Here is a 22,683-nt window from a genome sequence, read left to right as displayed (position 1 = left end):
TGGATCCAGCACCAATCTACGACATCTACGGGTCTGGACCGACTCCAGGCAGGAATCTGAACAGTTTGTTACCATCGGCAACGATCGCCACGTCTCCGTCAATGTACAACCGGTGTTTCATGACACCGAATTTGATTTCCTGGACTTTCACAGGACAAAACTTCCCCCAAACAGACCACGGTGGATATCTGAGTCCACCATGCTCCTCTCCGATAGGTTCGTTTCCACACATGCACCACCTTCAGAGGCATCATCTGTCTACAGCTGCACTTCCAAAACATCTGCACCAAAGAAGAGAATAGAGGCCAGAGAACAATGATTGTTTTTCACCTTCAATCTTTCCTCCAAAGCATCTAAAAACAGATATTCAGACACGGAAATCATTGGACACAACCGGAACGGGAAGAACCACCAACGTTCTCCTCCTGCAGCATTTAGGTACACTGGAGCTTTAATCCGGTGATATTGGAGAACACAAAGTCATCTCAGCATACAAACAGAACCCAGATCTGAACCGTTGGTCAAAGCAACGGACCGGCAACAACAATAAATCACCAGAACAGAAGTGGCATCAACCTCTTGGATCCAAAATCGCACAAAAAGTTCTCAGCAAAATTCTGGTTAGTGATTTACAGCTTTGAATTTTGGTTGCACGATTAAAGGAACGGTTTTCTTCAAAGGTAAAGAACCTGAAATGTGTTCATGTAGTAAAAATGACTTTAGTGCAGGTGAACTTCTGCTCGTCGGTCCTCTGAACGCCTCGTTGGTTCCATATTCAGTCTTTGGAGTTTGAGTTAGATGTGAGGCGTCGAGAGATCAAAGGAAAGCAGACGGAGAGATTTAACCCTCGTGTTGTCCTCGGGTCTAAATGACCCGCAGCTGTGTTCAACCAACTTCTATTTTATTTCTATATTTTTATATTTTTTGGGATCATTGCTCATCATTCTTTAAAGAAACCCTCACAGCCTCCTTGTCACCAATGATCCCAAAAAATATGAAAATAAAATAGAACTTGGTTGAACACAGCTGCGGGTCATTTTGACCCGAGGACAACAGGAGGGTTAATACCGAACAGAGACGACGGCGACGTGGACGAGCGCTGCGTACTTCTGTCCATCTTTTACTTTCTGTCCTCGTATAATCCTTCAGACCTTTTGTCCTCTTTTTCTTTCATTTTTTATTTTATATTTCCATATTTATTTGTTTTTCAGGAAAACCGGTTCCTGAAAACTCGAGATATTGAATCCGAAGAGAAATGACACGCTCTGCCTCCATAATCACTTATTATTCATCTGAGAGAATGAATAGCTTGTCAATTCTCCCCTATGCAAATTGAGGGACTTTGTCCCGAGGACACGGAGCATTTCGTCCCATTGTTGGATGGTGGCAGTAAACCGAGGAGACGAGTGAGACGCGAACCTTTTGAAATTCATATAACCCAGATTATCAAAGAAATCCTCGACCCAGTTTCCCTGAAGGAGGCTTTTTGTAAACTGATGCTGTGACTTTGAAAGCCAGAGGAAGAAGAAGAAGAAGAAGAAGAAGTCTTCAAGCGTGTCACCTCATCATCGAATTGTGGTAATGAATATATTCAAATACGTTGACGTTGATAAAACGGCAACGGAGCTTTTCCTCAGCGTGGTTTAACAGCTGCAGGTTTTCATCCAGCCTGAAACACAACAGCTCCGTTACCAACACGGCAAACCAACGGGAAAAAACATACAGCAACAGATGCTCTCAGCAGGAATTTAGATCAAAGAATAAAACGAGGACAAAGGTGAAGCTGCCGGCTCCACAGGGGATTTTATTCCCATTATATTTTTTTCTTTAAACTTTGTCCGAAATAGAATAATTCCAGTTTATGTCATACTATTGTATTTCCCAATAACGTGTCTACTGTGTGTCTATAAAGCGAACTTTCCACACTCCAGATTCAAGGAAACAAAGATCCGAAGCTTCAGCCTGACAGTAAGCAGACACTGAAGTAACACAAACTGCAGTTCTTCAAATGTCCAGTAGAGGCTCCAACAGGAAGTCAGTCCCCACAGACCTCCATGTTAAATCTGTACAGCAGAAATAAACACATTTACAGCAGAAATAAAGTTTGTCGAGTGTCCTTCTCGTCTGTGTGTTCAAAATAATACAGCAGCAATTATTTCGTTAGTAGCAAAGCCAAGTCCTTAACTTTTATACTTTAATAGTGGCATTGCAGAAAAAGAAAAAAAAAAATAATTTAATGTAATTATTTGTATGACAATTATTTGATCAACAAAAATTTGAACGATTGTCTTCCGCCCTCCAAATTCATGAACATTTTTTCTGCCATTTAAATACCTGAAAGCAGAACACGTTTTCTACTTCGCTATCTACGTGAATCATTTGATTTCCAGGCAGTGAACAGTTTGTGAACTCGGCTGAGAACATTTCTGGGAGCAACTTCACAGCTGATCACTCGGAGAGCTCACTGCTGCGCCGGCATGTTTCTGCTGTTTTGATGTGGACTAATAAAGTATTCAGTGATGTCACTGTCAGGGCCGATAACCGGCTGATGAATGGAGCCGTCAGCAGGCGGACAGCAGCAGAGGTAAACTAAGTGCCTCTCCGTTTTTGACGCCTCTTTTTCCAACAACAAAGCAGCCGTTTGATTTGTCCCGTCTCTCATCTGTCACAGTTTGGACATCAAAGTTTTCAATCTCCATTTTATCACATAACACCAACAAATCAGTGGGACAGCGTCGCTCACATGACATCAGTTTTAAAATATTGATGGGTCGATCTGCCGCCTCGGTGTCCTGCTTCTCGAGTCTATTTTGGACTTTCTGGGCGAAATGAGTGACAGCAAACACCCGCCGCCAATTTTTAGTGACTCATCTGCAGCTGAGACGTCCGCAGTACTTCTTTCTCCTAGATGTTACAAGACAAAGTCAGTCGGTCAGTCACCTGTTTCCTGAACACAAATGTCTGACCGACTTCAAAAGCAACAGGAAGGAAAGTAGATGTGTGGAGGAGAAAGTAGGTCAGAGAGGAGAGAGCAGGATAATACAGCGTGATGTCCAATGAAGAGAAAGCCCCCCCCGAAGGGTTCGCCACAAAACACAAAAATGTAGAAAAATAACATTAAAACGCTTAAATGTGGAAATAAATAACAACAGATAAATGTGATGTTTTTCATATACAGTTTTAAACAAATCACAGAAATCAGGATGTCTGTGGAGGATCGATTACAGTATTCAAACAGCTGCTTTCAAGTTCACAGAAGTAGTCGGAGTTGCAGGACATTGAAACCTGAGATGGAAAAGTTTGTGTCGTTTGTGTAGTTAACTTTGAAGTTACGTAAACCAGCGTCACTGCTGCTCTCTCAGCCCCAAACATCACTCCTCCACCTCTTCATGATCCCCAGTTTTGGTTCAACTTTCTTGGAAACCTCAAACAGAAGGAAGGAAAAACTCTCTTTTAACTGAAGAAACCTCCAACAGAAGAAAAAACTCTCTTTTAACATGAAGAAACCTCCAACAGAAGGAAAAACTCTCTTTAACAGAAGAAACCTCCAACAGAAGGAAAAACTCTCTTTTAACAGAAGAAACCTCCAACAGAAGGAAAAACTATCTTTTAACAGGAGAAACCTCCAACAGAAGGAAAAACTCTCTTTTAACAGAAGAAACCTCCAACAGAAGGAAAAACTCTCTTTTAACAGAAGAAACCTCCAACAGAAGGAAAAACTCTCTTTTAACAGAAGAAACCTCCAACAGAAGGAAAAACTCTCTTTTAACAGAAGAAACCTCCAACAGAAGGAAAAACTATCTTTTAACAGGAGAAACCTCCAACAGAAGGAAAAACTCTCTTTTAACAGAAGAAACCTCAACAGAAGGAAAAACTCTCTTTTAACAGAAGAAACCTCAACAGAAGGAAAAACTCTCTTTTAACAGAAGAAACCTCAACAGAAGGAAAAACTCTCTTTTAACTGAAGAAACCTCCAACAGAAGGAAAAACTCTCTTTTAACAGAAGAAACCTCAACAAAAGGAAAAACTCTCTTTTAACAGAAGAAACCTCAACAGAAGGAAAAACTCTCTTTTAACTGAAGAAACCTCAACAGAAGGAAAAACTCTCTTTTAATAGAAGAAACCTCCAACAGAAGGAAAAACTCTCTTTTAACAGAAGAAACCTCAACAGAAGGAAAAACTCTCTTTTAACTGAAGAAACCTCCAACAGAAGGAAAAACTCTCTTTTAACAGAAGAAACCTCAACAGAAGGAAAAACTCTCTTTTAACTGAAGAAACCTCAACAGAAGGAAAAACTCTCTTTTAACAGAAGAAACCTCAACAGAAGGAAAAACTCTCTTTTAACTGAAGAAACCTCCAACAGAAGGAAAAACTCTCTTTTAACAGAAGAAACCTCAACAGAAGGAAAAACTCTCTTTTAACAGAAGAAACCTCAACAGAAGGAAAAACTCTCTTTTAACTGAAGAAACCTCAACAGAAGGAAAAACTCTCTTTTAACTGAAGAAACCTCAACAGAAGGAAAAACTCTCTTTTAACAGGAGAAACCTCAACAGAAGGAAAAACTCTCTTTTAACAGAAGAAACCTCAACAGAAGGAAAAACTCTCTTTTAACAGAAGAAACCTCAACAGAAGGAAAAACTCTCTTTTAACTGAAGAAACCTCCAACAGAAGGAAAAACTCTCTTTTAACTGAAGAAACCTCCAACAGAAGGAAAAACTCTCTTTTAACAGAAGAAACCTCAACAGAAGGAAAAACTCTCTTTTAACTGAAGAAACCTCCAACAGAAGGAAAAACTCTCTTTTAACAGAAGAAACCTCAACAGAAGGAAAAACTCTCTTTTAACTGAAGAAACCTCAACAGAAGGAAAAACTCTCTTTTAACAGAAGAAACCTCAACAGAAGGAAAAACTCTCTTTTAACTGAAGAAACCTCCAACAGAAGGAAAAACTCTCTTTTAACAGAAGAAACCTCAACAGAAGGAAAAACTCTCTTTTAACAGAAGAAACCTCAACAGAAGGAAAAACTCTCTTTTAACTGAAGAAACCTCAACAGAAGGAAAAACTCTCTTTTAACTGAAGAAACCTCAACAGAAGGAAAAACTCTCTTTTAACAGGAGAAACCTCAACAGAAGGAAAAACTCTCTTTTAACAGAAGAAACCTCAACAGAAGGAAAAACTCTCTTTTAACAGAAGAAACCTCAACAGAAGGAAAAACTCTCTTTTAACTGAAGAAACCTCCAACAGAAGGAAAAACTCTCTTTTAACTGAAGAAACCTCCAACAGAAACGGGCTCAGACTCAAACAATCATGCAGCTTCGCCAGAATCAACTCACTAATTAATATCCTGGATCAATAAAAAATGATTTTAAACTGAAGCCAACCAGACACAGATTTAATTTCTCTGACATTTTATTCAATTATTATTTAATTTTTTATACATTTTACTGCTAACGACGCACATTCATTTTGATTTAAAGCATTGAGTCGCAGTGTTTTTTTAAACCTGGACTGCAGAAGATTTTCTGTATTTTTGTTCTGGGAGCTCTGAGTCAGATGTTTACTTTTTCTACTTTTCTTCTCTGGTGATGAATTTCGAAGTCCCTGGCAGCCCACCGCCGTTTCTGATGGATCCAGGAGAAACTGGCTCCCGGCCATCCCGAACCTCCACCTCCTCATCTGTCAAGAGTTTCAGGGTGAAAGAGAGTGAAGAGCTCGTTGACTAACTCCGTCCTCTCCCTGCTCGGGAACATCGGGGGAGGACGGCCGCGAGATAAAATCCTGAAAGAACAAGCAGCTCGACGACGGAGCCGACAGCAGGAGGAAGGAGATGCAGCGTGGACTTGATTTACAATAAAATGAAGCTGAAACACTTGATGCTAAACGCACACAAAGCAGGAAAGCCTCGCTGTCAGCACTTGACTCTCCGTTACCATGGAAACACATCCTCACGTTGCATTTACAGTTCACATCTTCTTCAGAGTAAATAAAACTAATCTTAACTGCTGAATCTATATTTTAATAAACACAAAATAACTCAAACTTTTCTGTCCCAGTCATGATATTGAAGGAAAGCTCAGGTGCGTCGTTGCAGGACTTTTAGAGAAACACACCATTTCACCGTCTGTTCATTTATTTCAGCAGCCGACCTCCTTTGATGTACCGAAGTTTCACAGCTTGTTGCAGCGCCTTCATCCTGCGTTGAGCTCGTCCTCTGTTCTTTTGTTCTTTCAACTCTCGCTGTGCTGCTGTCGTCATTCTTGTCATTTTTTTTCTGCACTCTCCAACAGCTTTCCATCCAAATTCAGCGCTGCGTCCTGCCGGGTCCTCGAGGAGAACAACAATCCTTCTCCTGAAGTGTGTTCGGTAAGACGAACGGTCCACAACGTAAACAGCGTGGAAATATGATGCGTGTGCACGGAAACGCTTCATTCAAAAGAACAAACAAATCAAGAACTGCAGCAGCAATGAACGCTTCATTAAATCTCATTTGTTTTCATATGGCACGAGGTGAGTTCAGGCACCTTTCAAATTCAAAAGACTTATATTTGTATTTCTGTTCAGACATTTATAACAACTAATCCCATGTTTGTCTGAGCCCTTGGATTGAACCCTCTGTGGGAGGCTCATCCTCTTTCTGCCTGTCGATGAGGCTTTATAGGAAATCCTTCTTAAAATCTTCCTACATGGAAGAATTCAACTTACTTACGACACAGTCGGTAAATGCAGGTTTTAAATAAGAATCTAAAATGTTAGTTTTAACAGGTGAGACCTGGTTCGACGTGGCGATCCAGATCAGAGCTGATTATATCTCAGCTTCGTCTCCACGTCCGTTCAGCCAATCGACGTTCCAGAGAATCGGCTTTCATAGAAAAAAGACAACCTGACGCTTCTTTCAGTTAGACGCTGAGTCTGTGATAATTATTCCGGTTGTTTCTTGATGTGGATTAACGTGTGAAGTCAGAGTCGGAGGTGTCTGGTGCCGAGGCCGAGCAGCTGATTGATTTCACTTTTAAATGTGCTGAGATTACGAACCTTCTGATCGCTGCGTCCACAGACCTGAAAAATCTAAATTAAAACAGAGTGATGATTTGCAAATTGAAAATAGTTCAAAGACAACATATCGAATGTTGAAACTGAGAAATGTTATTGTTTTATTAAATATCTGCTCATTTTGAATCTGATGTCAGCAACACGTCTCTATAAAGTTGTTCCAGGATCACCGCTGAGCTGCATCACAGTAATAATACTGTAATCTGATCAATTCTTAAATGTGGCCTCATCAGATCATTATTTGTTTCATCGTTGTGTTCACAGGTGGAACAAACCGACATAAAGACGTGGATCTGTTGCACCGACGTCTGAAAACACAGCAGCTGTCAGCAACCGGTGACGGATGGTTTGATTCTAGACGTCTCGTAACCTCTGGCGCAGTGCATGCTGGGAAAAACTCCAGCACCCGTAACTCTGAGAACAGGAGTGTCTGGAGAAAATGGATGGCTGGAGATTAACTTTACATTTAATATATCAAATCTGTTTTCTGCTTGCAAAGAAACAATCCAACAGAAACACACAGCCTCTGATATTAAAACTCCCTCCAAATATCTGCCGCCTTAATTTATCTTCATATATTTTGTACGAGGCCGGCATCCTAATGCAGCAGGCTTCATATTTCACCACATGTTGCGCCAGCTGCCCGAGATTTAATGGAATTTCCAATTCCAGAGGGTTTTTCGGGGCAGTAATGGACGCTGACAGAGAAATCACAGCCTCATTAGTGAGACGCATTACACAGCTGAGGTGAGCTAACGAGGCTTCGGCCGTGAATACCGGGAACACGATTACACTTCTTGTTAACGCCACACCGGGACTCCACTTGCTCACGTTTTCACCAGTTAGATCTGCTGCAGAGCAGATTAAACAGATTCAGACGAACCGTTGAGAAAAAGTGAGTTCTAAAAGGCTTCGTGGACATCGTGGAAGGAGGACGTGGAGGCACAACATTAAAAGTTGTTCATGACCAAGCAACAACCAGCCTTAACCTTAAGTCCCCACCAAGATAAAACAAAAAAACAACAACCTGTTTCACACACACACACACTTTCAGAACATTTGACTGGTTCCGACTGCAAACAGAAACTGATCTGAACAAGGATTGCTCCTCACTTGGTTGCTATAGAAACAAGATGTGTTTTTTTTTTTTAAGTGTCTACCTATCCGTCTGCCGCTGTGTGTGCGTGTATACGTTGTTATATCCTGGTCTAGACTTGTTTGCGGGTTCAAACGTGGGTTTTCAGTGAAGGTTAAAGTTCAGTGTTTTAGTTGTGATGGTTAAGGTTGGTGTTGAGAGGTAAGGGAATGTATTATGTCATTGAAAGTCCCCTCTGGGATAGGGAAACAAACATGTGTGTGTGTTTTACGGTCTTTGCATTTTGATGAATCCGTTCATCCACCTGTCCGTCCACCTGCGTCTCCTCATCTCGCAGAGTTAACGAGTTTTCACCTCGATGACTCTCCGGCAGGTGAAGATTGCGTTGGATAAGAACACTTCTGGACTCTCGCTCGGTCTCCGTGTTTTACAGACGTTACGCCCGAGTAAACACACGGAAACTGCTTGAAAATGTGCAACAATCCTCCAACACGGAGTAATGAGGGCAACCTGCTGCGTTCGCGTCTCAAACCTGATGAAGTCAATTATCACGGTTCGCAGTGTTGGCATGGCGACCAATTAGCGATCACAAAACCTTCCGAGTCACAGGAAAAAACACACACTTAATTTATGAACTCCGCGTCGCGCCGTCGTGTTCAATGATCGTCTGAGGAGACAAACATCGTTATCTCGAGATAAATCAGAGAACAAAGTCTCATCAAAGACCGAAGTGACACAGTTGATTTATCTCCACCATGAAGTGGAGGATCCCAACCTGAGTCCATCTCAGCATATAACAGTGTAGTTCAGCCACCTCAGTAGAGAACATTAAAGTCTAAACTCACAACATATGAAACAACACAGGCAGGATTTAGTTTGGTATTTTATATCCAATTCAATTTAATTCAATTTTACTTATAAAGTGCCAAATCACAACACAGGTTGTGTTATTTAATGGCACTTAACACATTAAAGTCTTTATAGCAAGACATTATAATATTATACAGAGAAACCAACAATTCAACAATTCAACAATTCCCACATAAACTAGGAGGGAAAAACTCCTCTTTAAGGGAGAAAAACCTCCAACAGAGGGAAGAAAAACTCCCTTTAACAGGAAGAAACCTCTGACAGAACCAGGATCAGAGGTGGAGAACATCTGTTAACAGAACCAGGATCAGAGGTGGAGAACATCTGTTAACAGAACCAGGATCAGAGGTGGGCGGAGCATTTGTTAACAGGACCAGGATCAGAGGTGGGCGGAGCATCTGTTAACAGAACCAGGATCAGAGGTGGGCAGAGCATCTGTTAACAGAACCAGGATCAGAGGTGGGCGGAGCATCTGTTAACAGAACCAGGATCAGAGGTGGGCGGGGCATGTGTTAACAGGACCAGGATCAGAGGTGGGCGGAGCATCTGTTAACAGAACCAGGCTCAGAGGTGGGCGGAGCTTCTGTTAACAGAACCAGGATCAGAGGTGGGCGGAGCATCTGTTAACAGAACCAGGATCAGAGGTGGGCGGAGCATTTGTTAACAGGACCAGGATCAGAGGTGGGCGGAGCATCTGTTAACAGAACCAGGATCAGAGGTGGGCAGAGCATCTGTTAACAGAACCAGGCTCAGAGGTGGGCGGAGCTTCTGTTAACAGAACCAGGATCAGAGGTGGGCGGAGCATCTGTTAACAGAACCAGGCTCAGAGGTGGGCGGAGCTTCTGTTAACAGAACCAGGATCAGAGGTGGGCGGGGCATCTGTTAACAGAACCAGGATCAGAGGTGGGAGGAGCATCTGTTAACAGAACCAGGATCAGAGGTGGGCGGGGCATCTGTTAACAGAACCAGGATCAGAGGTGGGCGGAGCATCTGTTAACAGAACCAGGACCAGAGGTGGGCGGAGCATCTGCCTCGACCGGTTGGGGTGAGAGGAGAGCAGAGACAGAAAAGGACAGCATAGAGATAGAAGAGAAGAACTGTTGGTGGAGACGACAAGCACAGAGCAGAGACATGCAGCTCCATGACGGGACATCTGGAAAAGAAAGAACAGAAACTATACGAGCGAAGGAACTGAATGGAGACAACAGATAATAAGAAGAAACTATGGGAGAGAAAAAGATGGTGAGGTATGAGTCAGTTAAAGAGTAGGAGGAAAGAAAAGAAGCTCAGCGTGTAACGAGGTCTCCCAGCAGCCTCGGCCTATAACAGCATAACTAAGGGTTGGTTCAGGTCTACCTGAGCCAGCCCTAACTATAGGCTTTATCAAGAAGGAACGTTTTGAGTCTAATCTTAAAGCTAGAGAGGGTTTCTGCCCCTCCAACACAAACTGGGAGCTGGTTCCACAGGGGAGGAGCCTGAAAACTGAAGCTCCGCCTCCCATTCTACTTCTGGAAACTCTAGGAACCACAAGTAGACCAGCGTACTGAGAGAGAAGTGCTCTGCTGGGATTATATGGTTCTATAAGATCTCTAAGATATGATGGAGCCTGGTCATGTAGAGCTTTGTAAGTCATCAAGAGAATTTTAAATTCTATTCTTGATTTCACAGGAAGCCAGTGAAGAGAAGTTAAAACTGGAAAAATATGATCTCTCTTGCTAAATCCTGTTAAATCTCTGTTTTGTCTGAATTTAGAAGCAGGAAGTTATTGGTCATCCAGGCCTTTATGTCTCCGTTACATCCGTTGTGATTAATGTCTTAAATGCTCACAAAGAAAGCTATTTTTTGTTTACAGTTTCTTTGACGAAGCTGACCAACCCACAGACTATCTATGAAAATGTTCATAGTCTCCGGGTCGGAAAAGTGAAAACGATGCAGATGTGTAATACCACTGAGGGCCACTAGGACATGGCTCCGAAACGCAAAGTGGCAGATTGGAGCAGCAGGAAGCACCAGCTACATTTTTGGGGGAACTGAAAATCTTCAACACACCCACTTACAGCCAAGTGTTCCTGAGCCCATGCAGTGATTTCATCATTTGTCAGGAGACATCAGCTGGGTTTTCTTTGTGTCACCGTGAATTGGTCCCCCACAGTCAGACTGTCAACACTGAGTTCCACTGGGACCTTCTGAGGGAAAATATTCACTGCAAACCGTCTGAACTGTGGCGCCATGGCAACAGGGTTCTTCAACATGAGAACACGCATGTTGAAGATTTTGTCCTCCAATAATTTGACCCAAAACCTAAAACCAATATTGGATGGTGGGGATCTTCGGACCCTCAAGCGGCACTGCATTAAAAAACAGAGATCAGTGCATTGGCTCAGGAACACAGAATCTGTGCTTCCTGCTGTTTCTAAGATGTAAAAGATGTCTGACGAAGTGACTTTTTCGAACCTCCACGTGCAGGTTTGCGGGTTGGAAACAATGAAACTCAGCGAGCGTCTTCCGGCTCGTTTCATTCAACGTAACAAGTAAATAAATGAAGTTTTGAGCAGCGAGGCGTCTGCGAGTCAACGCTGATTGGTGAATTGAGAACATTCGATGAAAGGAAATGAGCCTCAAGTCTGTCGGGCTTCATTCAGACGAGAAGCGAAAGAAAAACTTTAACATCTGGCTGCATCTTTTCACAAAGTCCCGAAGAGTCGAACATGGTTTCAGCGGGAGCGGCGAAGCCTCACGCTCACTTCAGCTCGTTCGTTGTGTCTTTTTGTGAAACCGGCATGAGTCAGTATTTAAGTATTTATAGAGCCGAGGGACGAGCCGACAGAGAGACGAGGCGAGAGCACTTTGATACGAAGACACGCAACGCAGCCCCTTCACCAACCAATCAATCTGAAATGAAACGGCCGAACGTTTTCAGGTGAAGTGCGGGTCAGAATCCAGATCGGCCGGGATTCAATCATCGGCAAGACGACACCACTCAGACCTCGTATGATGGCGTTTTAAATGGGATAATTACCCATCAGCCTCGGCTATGCTGCCTCTTAATAGAGCTGTGGTGGCAGTTTAAACGTACGACTCTGCTTCCTGATTGGGGGAGGGGGGATTTCCTCAGAAAAAATACACAAATAAAACGTTTTTATCACTTTGAGCCCCAAAACAGAAAGAAAAGCAGATCACAAGTCAGACACGTGCAGCAGGATTTATTACCACAGGAAGTCAGCACATATCACTTTAGCAGGGAGTTGTTAAAAAAAACAAAAAACTTTGACTTGCAATTTTTCTGCTAATTCCTGCAAAAACAACCTCCAAAAATGACATCGCAATTTGGTTTCAATTCACGTCTGACTTTGCTGACACAATCAGGCAGCAAACAAAAGGAAGTTCCTGAAATCAGAAGTGTTTTGAGGTATTTTCTCTGCAGTGAAGAAACTCTACAAACCAGGAAACTGGTTTGGACTTCACTTCGTCGATTATTGATCCTAATTAAAGAAAAAACGTGATTTATAAAACTAAACAATCCCTCCTGGTGTGTACTTTGTTGTTGACTTGATCAGTTTCTGCTTGAATATGTTCAGACTTTCTTCTGTAGTACTCCCAGCAGCCAGCAGAGGGACCCAAACCTCCCCAGTCAGGTCCAGCCATCACCTCCCTGCTGCCGGGTGACCCGTGTTCCTCTTTGTGTTGCTAAATGTTCCTCATGATCTTTTTGCCCTGAACGAGGTGTTTTTCTATCCCGAGTGCTGCTCTGCAGTTTGGATCACATGATCCGACCCGGTTCATCAACCCGCTGACAGTCGCATCGTGACACATCTGTGCTGCAACTAAATCAAAGTTCACATCACTGCGTCCACTTCTGAAAGAATCAACAATATGGACGGTTTTTATTTAATAAATAAAAAGATGATAACTTCAGACACACGTGAGATGTGAGCAGCAGCTGCGGTTTGTGGGCGGATGTGATCGATCAGACAGGAAGTCTCTGATCTGTCGATCAACAAGAGTCAGTATACATTTCTGTGTTTCCTAAAACTTCTTGACAGGAAGCTTCACTTAAATAAATAAATAAATGAAAGCTAACAGAAAGTTTGAACTTTATACGGAAAAACTAAATTAAACAAAAATGTTTAAACACTTTATTTTAAGGGAAACTTGGAAACACGTTTCTGTAATTATGGTTAGGTTAGGTTAGGTTAGGTTAGGTTAGGTTAGGTTAGGTTAGGTTAGGTTAGGTTAGGTTAGGTTAGGTTAGGTATTTACTTTATTAATCCCCGAGGGGAAAATTTTTTCGCTACAGCAGCATACAGAAGCAATAAGATAATAATAGAATAGAAAAGCAATAAAATAGCAGTAAAATATAAAATATAAATATAAAATATAAAATGCACAGTATATGCAGTATATACAGTACAGTATATATCTATATATATTATATACAAACAACCAAGAAACACAGTCAACAGTGTTATTGTTGTGTGATGGATTTTACCAGAGGTGAGTTATTGTACAGTCTTATTGCAGTCGGCAGGAATGATCTCCTGTATCAGGAATGATCTCCTGTATCAGGAATGATCTCCTGTATCTGGAATGATCTCCTGTATCAGGAATGATCTCCTGTATCAGGAATGATCTCCTGTATCAGGAATGATCTCCTGTATCTGGAATGATCTCCTGTATCTGGAATGATCTCCTGTATCAGGAATGATCTCCTGTATCTGGAATGATCTCCTGTATCTGGAATGATCTCCTGTATCAGGAATGATCTCCTGTATCTGGAATGATCTCCTGTATCTAGAATGATCTCCTGTATCAGGAATGATCTCCTGTATCTAGAATGATCTCCTGTATCAGGAATGATCTCCTGTATCAGGAACGATCTCCTGTATCTGGAAGGATCTCCTGTATCAGGAATGATCTCCTGTATCTGGAATGATCTCCTGTATCTGGAATGATCTCCTGTATCTGGAATGATCTCCTGTATCTGGAATGATCTCCTGTATCAGGAATGATCTCCTGTATCTGGAACGATCTCCTGTATCAGGAACGATCTCCTGTATCTGGAACGATCTCCTGTATCAGGAATGATCTCCTGTATCAGGAATGATCTCCTGTATCAGGAACGATCTCCTGTATCTGGAATGATCTCCTGTATCTAGAATGATCTCCTGTATCTGGAATGATCTCCTGTATCAGGAATGATCTCCTGTATCAGGAATGATCTCCTGTATCTGGAATGATCTCCTGTATCTAGAATGATCTCCTGTATCTGGAATGATCTCCTGTATCTAGAATGATCTCCTGTATCTGGAATGATCTCCTGTATCTGGAATGATCTCCTGTATCTGGAATGATCTCCTGTATCTGGAATGATCTCCTGTATCAGGAATGATCTCCTGTATCAGGAATGATCTCCTGTATCAGGAATGATCTCCTGTATCTGGAATGATCTCCTGTATCTAGAATGATCTCCTGTATCTGGAATGATCTCCTGTATCTGGAATGATCTCCTGTATCAGGAATGATCTCATGTATCTGGAATGATCTCCTGTATCAGGAATGATCTCCTGTATCAGGAATGATCTCCTGTATCTGGAATGATCTCCTGTATCAGGAATGATCTCCTGTATCTGTCCTTGTGACAGCAGCTGGAGGAGTCTTTTGGAGAATGTCCTCCTCTGTCCCTGCAGCAGGTGGTGGAGAGGGTGGACAGGATTATCCAATATGGACAATAGTTTGTTCAGCGTCCTCCTCTCCACCACCTTTTCCAGACTGTCCAGTTATTTAGGTCAATATGATATCTGTACCTGCAGGACTCTTTCACTGGATTTATTCATACAATTGACAAATGTTAGTCCCTTAATAATAATAAATATCGTAATAATGGATGAAATTATTAGATAAAAGTCAAATAAATGTAGTTTCTGTATCTCAGTCATTCCTTTTTTGTTTCTCTTAGTGTTGTTTCATTAAATAGTTTTTAATCGATAGTGTTTATTGATCCGTAATATCTTTTATCTTCGTTCAAACGGATCCGGGTTGGTTTTTATAAATTTAGCTTGTCGTTTAAAAAAAAAAGGTTTAAAGTTTAAACTTCCCTTTTCCTCTGACAAGGCAAAAACATAGAATAAACCGGTAGTGACGTCGCTGCTGGGCGGCGGGAGAAGCACGTGACGCCGACAGTCAGCTGATAAAGTCGCTGTTTGTGAAACAAGCTGCAATCAGAGCTGCGTCTCCGTCTACGTCCGAGTTCCTGCGGCGGTCACGATGAGGAGCTTCGTCCTGTGTGTGCTGGCGGCGGCCGCGCTGACGTCCGACGCGCTGGTCCGGTGAGGAAAAGAGACGAAACACAAACGGGCTGTTCACGTAAACGCGCTGCTAGCTGGCGTTAGCATGTAGCTCAGCTGCGTTCAGCGGTCAGACGGCGGCGTCGGGCGGTGACGTCACCGGCGGTGCTGGTCACGTGACATGAAGATAAACAGGTCGCTGGGACTGTTTATCACACCTGAGACGGCACGTGCTGAAGGTCACCTGCAGAACCGTTTATTGATGCTGGTGCTCATTGAAACACAATGTAGTGTTTAATTTAATTTAATTTAATTCACAAGCAGTGAATTAAACTGAACAACATATAATAATAATAATAATAATAATAATATCTGAAATATGAAAAAGAAAAGTCTTTTGGGAGATTTTTATTGTTTGAGTTTTGTATTGTTGTTGACCTTTGGTTTGGTATTAGTATGACTGCATGTACAAACCTGTGACCCTTAGAGGGACTCACCTTCGAACAGGTCAAAGGTTCTTCTTCACCAACGTTGATATTAAAGGTTCAGATTACACCTGTTGGTGATTCAACGTTCAGTGAAGTTGAAACGTTCGGAGAAATTGTAAAAGTTTTGCATCCACAACACATTACAGGAAGATATTTAATATCACTGCAGACCCTTGAAAACATGTATATCTACTATCCAAATCTATCTTTCTATCCAAAGAGTGTCTGCGGGAATTTTAAGTCGGTCCGACAAAATCTACAGAAGGAGTTTGTTAAAGTACAACGTGTCTGCATCGGCAAAAATGGTGACTAAATTCAAAATGGTGGACTTCCTGTCCAGTTGACGTAACGGTGCGACGTAACTTTTGTGCATCCAGGTGTGATACACGTGTCCCATGAATCTGGTGTATGTCGGTAAATGTGGCCGCCGGGGCATCTCCTTAGGGGGCGCTAGCGAGCGATTTGGCCACGCCCACTTACGACTCCACCAGAAGAAGACATTTTTCGCCACAGTGCACCAACTTTCATGAGTTTTTGAAGATGATCAAGTCTCCAAAAATGCAGCTGTTTCTGGAGAAAAATAAGGAATGAAAAGAATAATAATTCCTTAGATAACAATAAGGCTTTCACACCATCGGTGCTCGGGCCCTAACAACAACAACAACAACAACAACAACAAGGTATAAGACGCCACCAGACGGGACATTAGAGTCTGACCCGGTTTTAAAGTTAACATGCTGAGAAGAACTGGAGCGACAACATCTGTCTGAGGACACGTGGAGGTTTTAATGTTGACTCAGCAGCTGCAGGTGATCCAGATGTTCGATTTCCCACCTGAGAACCAGAACCAGCTCCTCTTTATTCACGTTTTATTGTTCTGAACGAGCAGAACATCAAATCTGAAATTATTCATAGGAAATATGAAACTTCTCTCAAAATAAAATGTGTCCATCAGTTATCTCGGTGTTGTTAGCTAAAGTCACTCCTTCTTCTTAGTTTTCTGGAGGTCCATCTGAAAATAATCCCTCATTCATTAGAAAAGAAGATTCAAGAAGACCTGTTTTTGGGGGCGTGTCTGTTTGATTGACAGGCCTGTGGTGCAGTCAGGTTACAGCTATCGGTGGGCGGGACGTAGTATCGTCAGGTTTCCGATCAGATCGGTCAGATCCACCTCTGGCTCCTCCCCCAGCTCGTCCAAATATGGTCACTTCCTGCTCCAAACCGCTCCGAGGCTCATCACTGAGTTACAGAAGCTCAAACTGAAGGTTTCTCAATTTGTCGGTTAACTTTATCACAACTGAAGATGTAGAAACAGGAAGTTTTTAAACTGACTGAGTGTTTTACAGAAGTTTAAAAACGGTTTAAAAACAGTAAATAATGAATAAAGTTTGAGTTCAGATTAAAATGCAGACAGAAATCAGGAGGACATAAAGTGTTGAGTCATCGTTGTGTTTGTGAGACAAGAAGCAGGAAACATTAATCTCTTCACATTTCTGATACTATAAGTTAGAGGAAGGGCTGTGTGTGTGTGTGTGTGTGTGTGTGTGTGTGTGTGTGTGTGTGTGTGTGTGTGTGTGTGTGTGTGTGTGTGTTAGAGACGGAAATCAAAATGAAATAATCTAAATACTTCTGATTATAATTTGCTCTTTGATTGGATTTCTTCGTGTTTCTGACCTTTGACCTCCTTAACTTCCTGTTTGTTCCTGATTTTGTAACTGAGCTGAAAAGCGAGCGGTTTTTTCCTGTAAGCTGCTTATGAACGAATTAACCTGACAAACAGAATTTACGTCTAAGTTTTTCATAATATTATTATTATGATTATTGTTTGATTTAAAATCGGAAGTCAAAGATTAACTTCATCTGTTTTTTCTTTTCTTTTGTTTGTTTGTTTGTTTGTTTGTTTGTTTGTTTTGGTTCCAGCAGAGAAAACAAATAAAATAACATTTTAACATTCATCAGACATCAGTTTGATTTTGACAGTCGAGACTCTTAAATTCTGCTTCCTGTTGTCAGAAACAGAAGTTTACTGTTGGGAAGAAAAAAGACATCTTTATAATTAAATTAAAGCCATTCAGCTTCCTCTTTATCTGTTGGGGACATAGTGGGCGGGGCTTGGACAGAATAGGCGGGGCTTAGTGCCTCGTTCATGCCTGATTGGTCTCTTCAGTGTGAGTCGCAGAATAAAACATTAAAACATCGGACCAGATCAAACGTGGCGTCCTGTCCTGATTGGTTCTTGATCGGTCGTAATAACTAACGCAAATTCGAGCAAAGTTCGCAATATTTACGGGTTCTAACATGTTCAAACATGTTCTCTGGTTCTAACATGTTCAAACATGTTCTCTCTGGTTCTAACATGTTCAAACATGTTCTCTCTGGTTCTAACATGTTCAAACATGTTCTCTGGTTCTCTCATGTTCTAACATGTTCTCTCTGGTTCTAACATGTTCAAACATGTTCAAACATGTTCTCTGGTTCTAACATGTTCAAACATGTTCTCTCATGTTCTAACATGTTCTCTCTGGTTCTCTCATGTTCTAACATGTTCTCTCATGTTCTAACATGTTCTCTCTGGTTCTCTCATGTTCTAACATGTTCTCTCTGGTTCTCTCATGTTCTAACATGTTCTCTGGTTCTCTCATGTTCTAACATGTTCTCTCATGTTCTAACATGTTCTCTCTGGTTCTAACATGTTCAAACATGTTCAAACATGTTCTCTGGTTCTAACATGTTCAAACATGTTCTCTCATGTTCTAACATGTTCTCTCTGGTTCTCTCATGTTCTAACATGTTCTCTCATGTTCTAACATGTTCTCTCTGGTTCTCTCATGTTCTAACATGTTCTCTCTGGTTCTAACATGTTCAAACATGTTCAAACATGTTCTCTGGTTCTCTCATGTTCTAACATGTTCTCTCATGTTCTAACATGTTCTCTCTGGTTCTAACATGTTCTAACATGTTCAAACATGTTCTCTGGTTCTAACATGTTCAAACATGTTCTCTCATGTTCTAACATGTTCTCTCTGGTTCTCTCATGTTCTAACATGTTCTAACATGTTCTCTCTGGTTCTCTCATGTTCTAACATGTTCTCTCTGGTTCTAACATGTTCAAACATGTTCTAACATGTTCTCTGGTTCTCTCTGGTTCTAACATGTTCTAACATGTTCAAACATGTTCTCTGGTTCTCTCATGTTCTAACATGTTCTCTCTGGTTCTAACATGTTCAAACATGTTCTAACATGTTCTCTGGTTCTCTCTGGTTCTAACATGTTCAAACATGTTCTCTCTGGTTCTAACATGTTCTCTCATGTTCTAACATGTTCTCCCTCCTTCAGGATCCCCCTGAAGAAGTTCCGCTCCATCAGACGTGAGCTGACCGACTCAGGCCGCCGAGCCGACGAGCTGCTGGCCGACAAACACTCCCTGAAGTACAACTTCGGGTTCCCGTCCGCGGCCAGTCCGACGCCAGAGACGCTGAAGAACTACCTGGACGTAAGAACCGCTCGGTCCTCGTTCTCCTTCTGACACTCTCAATGTTCCTGCAAATCCTCCGAGGAACGTTCAGAGTTTCCAGGCTGATAAATCCATATTTATATTCCAACATACTTAAAATGAAATGAGATAATTAGATGAATTAATGATGATAATATGAATCGTTGTTGTTCTGTGTGGCTGTGATGTCACAGGAAGTCAGTTTGTTCACTTCCTGCTGGTTATTTGTCACTTAAACAGGTTTTTAGATTAAAACTGATTCTTCTGTCGAAACTTGTAAATCTCAGATATCAACAGGCTCAAACAGGAAGTGATGCGGCCGCGGTGACTCGACAGAAACTCTGCTGATGTGATTCTGCCGCGTCATCGTTTCCTCAAGCAGTTGCAGTGAAACTGTTTGAGCTGCTGAGAACAGGCAGACCTGGTGGTTGTTGTTGTTGTTGTTGTTGGCTCCTCCTCCTCAGGTGTGTTTGTGCCCCGCCCCTCCAGGCTCAGTACTATGGGGAGATTGGCATGGGCACGCCCCCCCAGTCCTTCACCGTGGTGTTCGACACCGGCTCCTCCAACCTGTGGGTTCCCTCCGTCCACTGCTCCCTCTTCGACATCGCCTGCCGTGAGTCCCGTCGCCACGGAAACGGCCCGTCTCAGCCGGTCCGAGCTTCGTCTGACTCGTTGTCGTCTTCCTCTTCTGTCCTCAGTGCTTCATCACAAGTACAACTCGGCGAAGTCCAGCAGCTACGTGAAGAATGGAACCGCCTTCGCCATCCGGTACGGCAGCGGCAGTCTGTCGGGATACCTGAGCCAGGACACCTGCACCGTAAGCCCCGCCCACGTCTGCAGGGAGCTTTGACTGACAACCTCTGACCGTCCGTCCTCTGACTCATGTCCTCTGACCGTCCGTCCTCTGACTCATGTCCTCTGACCGTCCGTCCTGCAGATCGGAGACCTCTCTGTGGAGCAGCAGCTGTTCGGCGAGGCCATCAAGCAGCCCGGCATCGCCTTCATCGCCGCCAAGTTCGACGGCATCCTCGGGATGGGGTACCCGCGCATCTCCGTGGACGGCGTGGCGCCGGTGTTCGACAACATCATGAGCCAGAAGAAGGTGGACAAGAACGTCTTCTCCTTCTACCTGAACAGGTGAGACGCAGCGGTTCGACACACTGAGGCTAGTTATTATTATATTTATTATATTCATACAGTAAATGTTTGTTATGTTTAAAGCAGCTGCTGAGGTTGTAAACAGTCAGATCGCCCCCTGCTGGACAAACTACATCATGACACCAGTTTTAACATCTATCTCTGCAGTCAATTCTTATAAATACAAAGTTTACACATCTGACACAATAAAGTGGCGCATGTTTGTGGACGCTGATGGAGGACAGTAGCGGGGACGGACTGTCTTCACGTGTTCGGTTCTGTTCAGGAACCCGGACACAGAACCGGGCGGTGAGCTGCTGCTCGGAGGAACCGACCCGAAGTACTACAGCGGAGACTTCCACTACGTCAACGTGACCCGGCAGGCGTACTGGCAGGTCCACATGGACGGGTGAGAGAGAGAGAGACACACACACACACACACACACACACACACACACACACACACACACACACACACACACACACACACTCTGACACCTCTGTGTGTGTGTCCCTCTGAGACAGCATGGCGGTGGGCAGTCAGCTGAGTCTGTGTAAAGGCGGCTGTGAGGTCATCGTGGACACGGGGACGTCTCTGATCACGGGTCCCTCAGCGGAGGTCAAAGCTCTGCAGAAAGCCATCGGAGCGCTGCCACTCATCCAGGGGGAGGTGAGACCGGACGGGACTCAACCCGACCGTTTAACGGTTCACCGGATGTTTGTTAAAAATCTGCAGCGGAACTCGATCGATCAGTCGATATATCGGTTTATATAAATCCACCAACGTACAGTCAATATGCTGCGATCAATCAGTCTTACTTTGGACATTTGGAGACGTTTGAACTTCAGGATGATGTGATTCTGATTTATCGAACGAGGAATGACTTCGTTGTAAAAATAAAAAAAATAAAAAAAAAAATCAGATTTTTGTTATGCAGTGAATTTGTTCTTTAGGTGAGTTGGTGTCAAGTCGTGAATTTATTTTCCATATGTGTGTTGGTGTTTACTTGTGAATTGTTTCCCCGTGTTTGTGTGTCTGCTGGTGATTTCACCCTCTGACCTCTGACCTCTGCGTGTGTTTCAGTACATGGTGAACTGCGAGAAGATCCCGTCGCTGCCCGTCATCACCTTCACCGTGGGCGGACAGAGCTACACTCTGACCGGGGAGCAGTACGTCCTCAAGGTGAGCGTCCAGCAGGGGGCGGCAGAGAGTCGCACAGCGCCGCAACACAACAACACTGAGACTCTGAGCGACGTCATGGAAACCAAACAAGTGCCGCTTTGTCTCATTCAGAGGATGACGATGTTTGTTTTCATCGTTCGGTCGGAGAGTCGCCGTCCTCTAAATATTTAAATTCAGCCGACACCTGATTCTGTCATCTTGTGTCCAATGTGTCCTGACTCTGTCCCCTCTGTCTCTTGTCTCTGTCCCCTGCAGGTGACTCAGGCCGGTAAGACATTGTGTCTGAGTGGCTTCATGGGTCTGGACATCCCCGCCCCCGCCGGGCCGCTGTGGATTCTGGGAGACGTGTTCATCGGTCAGTACTACACGGTGTTCGACCGGGACAACAACCGGGTCGGCTTCGCCAAGTCCACCTGAGCTGCTGCCGGGCCGGACGTGTGTTGGCAGTAGACCGTAGAGACGTGCACTGATGGGAGTTTATCAGAGGGAGGACGTGATGGAGGTGATGGAGGTGATGGAGGGTGGTGGGGAGGGGGGTGGAGGGTGGTGGGGAGGGGGGGTGGAGGGTGTTGATCAGAGATCAGCTATCAGCTGAGAGAACCGGTACCGCCCTCTTCAGACATATGATCCGTTTTCTTTCTTTTTTAAATCAGGGAGTTGTTTTAAAGAACTTTGAATTAGCCTTTTAGGATGAAGTTTACTACTGACAGATGGTCCTTGTGTGATTAAAAAGAATAAACTCTTTTTAAGACAGAATCTGGTGTCTTTCTCTTCTGTAGTTTTAATCAATAAACTGTCAGTGATGAAATCAATGTGAAGCTACGCCAAGCTAGTTTAGCTTAGCATAACGACTGGAAACGGATGGAAACGGCTAGCCTGCCTGAAGCTAACAGTCAGTCTACCAGCAAATCTTAAATCTTTAGTTTTTTTCATAATTTGGATGATTTTGTTGGACCGACTTGAAATGTAGTCGGTGCCCTGTAAACATGTTCAGGATTAGAAGTATAAAGGTAAGCCGTGTGGTTCACGGAGGGCGAGACAACAAAACAAAACTTCCAAGAGTGAACTTTGTTTTCTCATTGTG

General features: G+C 43.1%; 1 protein-coding gene across 1 annotated transcript; it reads left to right on the top strand.

Moving 5' to 3' along the window:
• The first annotated feature begins 15,181 nt into the window (after positions 1–15,181).
• Positions 15,182–22,355, top strand: ctsd (cathepsin D). Its single transcript, XM_069139622.1, has 9 exons — positions 15,182–15,340; positions 19,123–19,279; positions 19,769–19,892; positions 19,978–20,096; positions 20,217–20,416; positions 20,703–20,825; positions 20,942–21,086; positions 21,501–21,599; positions 21,855–22,355. The coding sequence occupies exons 1-9, from the start codon at positions 15,279–15,281 to the stop codon at positions 22,014–22,016; spliced, it is 1,191 nt and encodes a 396-aa protein (XP_068995723.1). The 5' UTR covers positions 15,182–15,278; the 3' UTR covers positions 22,017–22,355.
• Positions 22,356–22,683: the final 328 nt, after the last annotated feature.

The sequence above is a fragment of the Embiotoca jacksoni genome, unplaced genomic scaffold (genome assembly GCF_022577435.1).
Source record: "Embiotoca jacksoni isolate LCO1_2020_lvr unplaced genomic scaffold, fEmbJac1.0.p SCAF_84, whole genome shotgun sequence".
Classification (NCBI taxonomy): Eukaryota; Metazoa; Chordata; class Actinopteri; family Embiotocidae; genus Embiotoca; species Embiotoca jacksoni.
This window is presented reverse-complemented; position numbering and strand designations above follow the sequence as displayed.

Excerpts from the sequence above, each read along its gene's own strand:
- ctsd (XM_069139622.1), top strand. The coding sequence starts at position 15,279 with ATGAGGAGCTTCGTCCTGTGTGTGCTGGCGGCGGCCGCGCTGACGTCC. Across the intron at positions 15,341-19,122 it reads ACGTCCGACGCGCTGGTCCG|GATCCCCCTGAAGAAGTTCC; the intron begins GTGAGGAAAAGA and ends TCCCTCCTTCAG. Across the intron at positions 19,280-19,768 it reads CGCTGAAGAACTACCTGGAC|GCTCAGTACTATGGGGAGAT; the intron begins GTAAGAACCGCT and ends CCGCCCCTCCAG.